Below are 7,903 nucleotides of genomic sequence, written 5' to 3'. Positions count from 1 at the left end.
CCCGCTGGGCCGCAGCTTCTCCGTGCCCCCGCGGCCCCGCAGCGCCGCCTCCGAGGACGGTTCCCCCGGGGACGCCCGCCCGGTGGGGCACCGCTCGTACCTCGACCCCGACCTGGAAGCTGCCATCCAGGAGGTGCTGAGCTACCGCTCGCCGCGGGCCGGGGGCCGCTCCAGCCCCGATTCCGGGGACGACGGGCGCAGCGTGCGCAGCGTGCGCAGTGTGCGCAGCGCGGCCCCGCTGGGTGCCGCCGACCGCCCCGGCAGCCTGCGCCGCTCCGCGTCCGCCCTCGAGGTGTCACGTCCGTCCCGGCGCTCCGGCCGGCACCGCAGCAGCAGCTCTTCCTCGGAGTCATCCTCCTCCTCGGAGGAAGAGGAGGAGCGCAAGAGGAAGAGCGCCAAGAAGAAATCCAAGAAATCCAAAAAGAAATCCAAAAAGAAGAAGAAAAAGTCATCCTCTGATTCGGGCTCCGATTCCTCCTCTGATTCCTCCTCCGGTTCCACCGTCTCCTACCGGAGCACGTCCAGTGTGAAGAAGGGCCCGCGGGCGGCGGGGGGCGAGGAGCCGGATCGCCCCAACCGGGCCAAGAAGGAGGAGAAGCGGCGCAAGAAGCAGGTGGACAGCCTGATGATGAAGTACCTGTACCGGCCCGAGAGCGACTGAGGCAGGAGGTGGGAGCGGTGTGTGCCTGCAGCATGACCCCCGTGTGTGCCACTAACCCTAACCGCGCCCGGACGCCGCTCCGAGCATCCCTGCTACGGCCGCACGGTGGTGGGACCGCTGCTCCGTCCTGGTGCCGTGGGGTTGGACTCCAAGAAGCGCTAATCCCATCCTGGAGCGGCTGCATGGATCTCTGATGGAAATTTGGGGTGGGCAGGTGGGGGCTGCGGCTCCGGGAGGAGCGCGGTACTAACACGCACCCGCTGCGGGGTGCGGATGTGGGGCGATGCGGGTGGGTAGATGGGGTTGGCTGGTGATCGGTGCGGTTGCTCCAGGGGTGTATCCTGTGCCCTGTCCGTATGGGAATGGGGCTGCGATCAGCTCGCCGGCATCCTGGCAGTAAGTGGTGAGCGGGTTCAGTCATTTCCTACGGCTTCTGTAGGAGAAGGGCTGGAGGAGGAGGAAAATTCCCTTGGGAACGCTGTTGGATCTCCGTCCCATCCCCTGGCTGGGCTGTCGCGTTGCTGGACGCTGGCACGGGGCTGGGACACATCTCCATCCGGGACAGTGGGTGCAGCCATGGCCAAGCACCCGTGTGAGCCTGAACCCAATGTTTTTTGGGATTGGCACCACTCAGTGCTGCTCCCCCAGCGCAGAGCTCAGCCTGACAGGAGGAGCACGGCCCCAGTTCTCACGAACAACCCGAAGGAGACAACGCAGCCTCGATGCGTCGGGACAGCGGTTCGGCATCTAACTCCTCTTTCTCCCCACAGCCCCCCGGGCTGCCGGAAACCCTTCTCCTACGACCGATGGGACGAGGAGCTGGACGCCACGGAAAGCACGGAGCGCTCGTCCCGCAGCCCCACCAGCGACGGCGATACGGAGAGCCACGCCGCCGAGACCCCCGCGTAGCCCCCGCCGCCCTTCCCATGGCCCCAACACGCTGGGCTCCTCGGGACCCCCCCGGGCAGCCTCTATTTCTTTTTTGCACGGTGAAGAGAGGGGGAGGGACACGCTGCCATCCCCGTCCTTCGTGCAGGGGGGGCAGCCCACCCCTCCCACCCCGTCTGTCCTCGGCGGCTCCATCGGTTCCTCCTCAGTGCCTGCTGTCTCCTTATTTTATAAGTTAAAATACCCCCGGACACCCCCCTCCATGCTCCTCATCCCTGTTTAGTTGAGCCAAAGACGTCTCCGGCCGGGCCCTGGGGGCAGCCGCCCCTCAGCCGCAAAGGGGACGTGGGGACGGGGTCCCCCATGGGCTGTCGCCTCCCCCATTGCCCCCCCCCCCCCTCCCACCGGTTGTTTTGCACTACAGCCGTGCAGCCCCTCCTACCCCACTCCTTTCCATCCGAAAATAAAGAAACGTCATTTCTGGCTGGTGACACCTGCTCTGCGTGCCCCGTTTTGGGGTGTGGGGGGGTTGGTTTTGGGGGTGGGTTTTCTGTGGTGTGCAGGGCCCCAGTGAGGATGTGGGGTGCACAGAGGGATGAGCCCAGTGCCATCCCTGCTCCCATGGGGGGGGGCCCTGGTGGCTGCCAGGTGCTGGCACCATGGGTACCCTTTGCACCCCCCAGCCCCCACGAACCAGGCAGTTCCCATCCCTCTCCCTGACATCTCCAAACAAATGGGCCAAGCTCGGCGCTTGCCGCCGTTAAAGCCATGCTGCGCTAATGCGCTTTCATTAAGTGGGAGCGATCTAATGATAATAAAATGGCACATTTAACATTAAAACATTTAACTTGACTCCTAAGCGAGTGTGTCTCCCCGCGCTGCTCCAGCTCCAGCTCCATGGTGCTGGCAGAGCAACTTCGTGTGCTTCCGGGGAATGGGTGCTTGGCAGAGCTGGCCTGGCACACGGAGCGGGGTGGTGGGGATCCAGGGGTGTGGGGGACCAGGGCATGGGAGTGCCAGGATGTTGGGATGTGAGGATGCAGAGGATCAGGATACAGGGATGCAGAGGTGCTGGGATGGGAGGAGGCAGGGGATCAGAATGCCAGGATGGGAGGATGCAGGGATGCTGGAATGCAGGGGACGAGGATAAAGGGATGGAGGAGTGCTGGGATGTGAGGATGCAGGGGAGCAGAGCGCTGGGATGGTGGGATGCTGGGATTTAGGGGACAAGGATATAAGGATGCCACGATGCAGGAACAGAGGGGATGAGGATACTGAGGATACTGGGGTGTGGGATGTAGGTAATGCTGGGATGTGGCAGTGATGGGATGTTGGGGTGCAGCTGCAGGGATGCTGAGGTGCTGGGTGGTGGAGTATGGCGACGAAGGGATGCAGGGTACCAGGATGGCGGGCTACGGGGATGTTAGGATGCAAGGAGCTGGGGGCAGTGGCACTTTGGGATGCAGAGATGCACTACAGGGCAGTGTGATGCTGTGTGGGCACAGCTGAGACCCTGCACCTACAGCGCAGCGCGGAGCACACCTGGAAAGCGGCTGATGGCGAATGGGGCCATGCTGTGGGATGGCTCCTCACCCAGGCTCAGCTCACACAGCAGCTGCCCCACCACTGGGGCCAGCTTGAACCCATGGCCTGTGGGAAAGGGAGGGTTGGGGGTGCAGCCATGCCCAGGGAACCCCAGGGGGGCCAGCACCTACCCGAGAAGCCGGCCCCGATGACAATGTTGCTGAACTTGGGGTGCTGGTCCAGGATGAAGTCTCCATCCGGAGTGTTCTGGGAGAGCCATGGGGTGAGGGAGCAGGGCCAGGGGCACAGCAGGGACCCACAGTGGGGACGCTGGGGATGTGGGTCTCACCGTGTAGAGGCAGCTCTCCAGCACAGCCGGCTGCGTCTCCAGCCCAGGCAGGTAACTGCTGATGAAGCTGCTCAGGAGGGCGACGTGTGGATGGGGGGAGCCTGGGGGGGTCCGGTCCCGTTCCTCGGGGTCAGTGGGGGTGCCGTGGTGGTAGCACACCTGGGGACAGCACTCAGTGGAGACAAACAGAAGGGACACCGCGGTGCTACCACCACCGTGCCACACTCACCTTGACCAGCCCGGGGTACTCGAGGGCGGGCAGCCCGTATATCCCGTGGGGAGCATAGGGCAGCCCCGTGGCGATGAAGCAGGGGGTGACCGCGCCGTGGCTGCCAGGCTCCTTCTCCCTCCAGTAGCACACGTCGATGCGCAGGGGCTGGGGGCCACATGTCAGCCGTGCCCGTGGCCATGCCACCACCTGTGGCCACCAGCCCTTACCTGCAGCGGCAGGCGGAGGCCCAGCGGTGCCACCACAGCGTTGGTCCATGCCCCGGCGGCGATGACGAGCCGGGGAGCCCGGTACACCCCGGCGGTGGTGGTGACGGTGAGCACTGCTCCAGGCTCAATGCGCAGCACCTTCTCCCCATCGCGCACAGTGCCCCCGCGCCGGCGAAACGCGTCCTGCGTGGGGATTGGGGGATGGAGGGATGGGGATGGGACACCCTCCGTGTCCCCATCTCTGTCCCCATGTTGGCACCCACCTGCACCGCCCGCAGTGCTCGGTCTGCCAGCAGCACGCCACCGCTGCCGTCCCACAGGGCCACCTCGCCAGGACGGGGACGGAGACCGGGGAAGCGCTGTGCCAATGTCACCGCATCCAGGATGTCATTGGGTCCCATGCTGCGCCGGCAGCCCTCCATCTCAGGGTCACCTGGCGGGCCCAGCACCACCAGCCCCGTCCGCCTGCACCCAGCGGCCACATCAGTGGCACCCACGTCCCTTGTTCCATGTCCCGTGTCCCCTATCCCATATCCCCTATCCCGTGTCCCCTATCCCATATCCCCTATCCCGTGCCCCTATCCCATATCCCATATCCCATGTCCCATATCCCATATCTCAAGCCCCATGTCCCATCCTTCAACCCATATCCTCAATCCCCTGTTCCTTGTCCCCTATCCCCTACCCCCTATCCTCTACCCCATGTCCCATATCCCCCACCCAATGTCCCTTGTCCCACGTCCCCTATCCCATTTCCCATGTCCCCGCCTGTGCTTCCCCTTGGTTGGGGAAGTGGAGGCGCGGTGCCTGGATGACGCTGGGGACAATGGATGGTGCATTAGCCCCGACCCCACTGCGGGAATCATTTACATGCTTATTTCCTTAATGGCTCATCCCTTATGGAGCCCCATCAATTACCCACAGCCCACAGACGCCTGCCTGCAGCCCCAGCCCCATTTCAGGGAGGGGACAGTGCCCGCTGTGGGGTCCCCGTCCCCGTCACCTGTAGAGTGGGGTGCCCGCCTCGTCCTCCAGCTGCTGCCAGAGGCGGAAGCAGTGGGGCATCATGCGGGCGTAGTGCTCCTGCGGGTACGCGCTGCGCAAGATGCGGCTCTGTCCATGTGAGCTGCCCCGCGAGTGGGGCAGGAAGAACTGTGGGGCATGGGGACATGGGGGTGGCTGCGGCCTCCAGGTGTCACCTGGCCCACAGGGCTTGGGGTCCTGGCACCAGGGACAGGAGGATGTTGGCACTGGGGACATCGGGGTGTTGGCTTTGGGGACATGGGGGTCCTGGCACTGGGGACAGTGGGGTGCTGGTACTGGGGACAGTGGGTTGTTGGCACTGGGGACACCTGAATCCTGGCATTGGGGACACTGGGATTCTGGCACTGACAACAACAGGATCATGGCAATGGGGACATGGGGGTCCTGGCACTGGGGACACTGCGGTGTTGGCATTGGGTTCACCTGAAGCCTGGCACTGGGGACACCAGTGCCCTGGCACCAGAGGACACAGCGTCCCAGCACTGGGACACCATGGCACGTCACTTGTCCGGGCAAAGGGCAGCCAAGTCCCTGTCCCTCTGCACTGGGGATGGGGACATGGCATCGGAGCCGGGGACACGGCAAGGTTGGGGACATCAGTACCTGCTCCAGCAGCAGTGTGTCCTTGCGGCGCTGGGCCAGGTGGTACGCAGCGAAGGAGCCCTGGATGCCGGCCCCGATGACGATGGCATCGTAGGAAGCGCGGCGGGGCTGCCCCGGCGCAGCCATGTCCGTCCCCATCCCGTCCTCGCGCAGCCGGGAGCTGAGCCAAGGGGGAGGGACAGGGCAGAGTCCGCCCGAAAGCAGGGAAACACTGTTTATTTTTTTTCACCCTGGAGTGATTTATGGCCCATAAACTATTTGGCTGCCATCTCCTTTTTTTCTCCTCCCCGCTGGGAGATAGCGGTGATTTAGGGCCAGGCGCCCGCATGGCCCCATGGGATGGGGGATTGTGCAAAGCGTGCGGATTTGGGGTGGGATTTGGGGACGGGCTGCACAGTGGGCTCTGTGGTTGGGTTTCTATGGACACCCTGTGCAGCGCGCCTGCTAACGAGGGGAATTAATTTAGAATAGAATGGTGTATAAGGCATTATTTACCGACTAATCATCATTATTAGGAAATGCTGAATACCAGTCTTTTATAGAGAACCGAGGTGGGAGCCCCTGCCCAGTGCTCACTGTGATGTGGGTGCCCGGGGCTTCGTGGCCCCATTACCACGGCACGGCCCCATTAACGCGGTGCGCCCGCCTTTGCTTTGATGCCATGAATAAATTCACCGATTTCCCGGGGTTTCGGCTGGTTTTTCCGCCGGCGCCCAGCCTTTGAACAGCACTACCTGCTTCTGCTTTGCGCCGGGAACACGAAGAATAATTAATTATCCATGAAATGTTAAATGGGGAAAATTGAGCTCCTCTCCCACGAACGGCACTTTAATGGGATCGCGCTTTGGAAGAGCCTCGATGAAGCACCAGGGCTGCCCCGGGGACACCCACCACGGCACGGCCATCCCCTCCAGCACCGGTGGGCACCCCCAGGGCAGCGCAGGGACAGGCTCCAGCCATTGCTGCCATGGCATGGATGACCCCAAAAGGCTTTGGGGGACACCCGCACCCCACTGCACACTCTGCTGTACATTGGCATTTCCCAAAGGCCAAGCGCTTTGTGTTGGGTCATGCCACGCTCACCCCGCAGCGTGCCCCAATAGGAGCACTGGCGAAATGCCCACGGAGCAATAGGGCGCTGGGATTCCTGCACCTGCGCTCATCCTTGTTTGCCTTCCATGGCCCTACACGCCACATGGATTGCACTTTGCTTTGTCTCCAGACCAACAGTGCTGAAGGCGGCCCCTCGTTAGCAGTCCAGGTGCGTGCCTGGGGAAGCGTCGGGCAGATTAAAATTATTTGAATATCATAATATTAGAAACATCGGTTTGGCCTCAAAACGCACATCTCCCGAGCCCGAGCGGGGCTGCGGTGCATTAAACATTCATGGAGCTACTGGCGGATCAAAGTTTCGGGTTTAGCTCTGGAAGCGCATCGCTCCCACCCGCATTGCAGCGGGACAAGAGGGGCCACAGAGGGCCCCCCCACCCCATGCCAACCCTGTGCTGCCGATCCCTATGGAAGGGGTGTTTTTCTCCTGGATGCGATGAATGGAATCAGCTCCCTGTGATGGCCCAAGGGCTGTGTTTGCCCCCTGCCCATCTCAGCATGCTGTCAGCTCAGAGAGACGCGGCCATCTGGGCTGCCATGCAGGAGGAGGGGGTGATGAAACAATGAGACCAAGCTTTATTTTTTTTAACGCACACAAGAGCCACCCGGCAGCTCCATGCCGGTGCCAACGCCATCTGCCTGCAGCAGGGACCGGTCCCTCTGGGCCACAATGGGAGCAATGGGGATGGGGTGTGGGATGCGATCGCTGCCCATAGGGAATGAGTGGGGTGGGAGGATGAATGGGGTGGAGGAATGAGTGAGCTGCTCCTGAGCCAGGTTCGTCTGCTTGGGCATGATGAGCCCAGCCCTAGTTGGGTCTATTTAGAGATGGGCAGGGGGGGAAGGGGGCCTCGCTGAGGCTTCAGCCCCGGAGATCCATAGACACGGGAGTTGTAGACGTTTTGGGGAGGGGTATGGGGCGCAGGATGTGACTGCTGTTCATCGGGAATGGATGGGGTGGGGGCTGTGCCTTGAGCCAGGTTCCTCAGCTTGCTACGCCGAGCCCAGCCCTAATCGGGGGCATTTAGAGATGGAGAAGGGCAGCTGCGGGGGTGTCACTGAGGCTTCCACCCACGCGGATCACTGGGATTTTCGGGAAGGGTGTATGGGGGTGTCCCCTCCCCAGTCCTTCATCTCCCAAGATTTTCATGCGCCGCACTCGCAGCATTACGGCGCTGGGCAGGGCTGGGGGGGGGAAGTGCAGGGAGGAGCCCCCCGTTCGCCAGCCGGCAGGATATGCGCGCGTCGCACTCGAAGCATTACGGCGGGCGGGGAGGAGGGGTGGG

General features: G+C 62.9%; 2 protein-coding genes across 10 annotated transcripts in view; one reads left to right on the top strand and one right to left on the bottom strand.

Moving 5' to 3' along the window:
- The window catches only part of MYO18A (myosin XVIIIA), a 32,809-nt gene extending 30,413 nt beyond the window's left edge, over positions 1-2,396 (top strand). For all 9 annotated transcript variants that reach the window (XM_021415607.1, XM_021415610.1, XM_021415609.1 and 6 more), the window contains one exon: positions 1,432-2,396. In XM_021415607.1, the coding sequence (XP_021271282.1) occupies positions 1,432-1,570 (139 nt within the window). In that variant the 3' untranslated portion in view covers positions 1,571-2,396. The remainder of the gene's footprint in view (positions 1-1,431) is intronic.
- Positions 2,522-5,659, bottom strand: PIPOX (pipecolic acid and sarcosine oxidase). Its single transcript, XM_021415613.1, has 8 exons — positions 5,508-5,659; positions 4,864-5,012; positions 4,124-4,325; positions 3,861-4,043; positions 3,652-3,798; positions 3,423-3,581; positions 3,265-3,340; positions 2,522-3,199 (listed from the first exon to the last, which is right to left on the bottom strand). Exons 1-8 carry the CDS (start codon positions 5,643-5,645, stop codon positions 3,069-3,071), a joined length of 1,185 nt encoding a protein of 394 aa, XP_021271288.1. The 5' UTR covers positions 5,646-5,659; the 3' UTR covers positions 2,522-3,068.

Source organism: Numida meleagris, chromosome 18 (genome assembly GCF_002078875.1).
Source record: "Numida meleagris isolate 19003 breed g44 Domestic line chromosome 18, NumMel1.0, whole genome shotgun sequence".
NCBI lineage: Eukaryota > Metazoa > Chordata > Aves > Galliformes > Numididae > Numida > Numida meleagris.
Note: the sequence above shows the minus strand (reverse complement) of the source record. Positions and strands in the feature narration are given on the sequence as shown.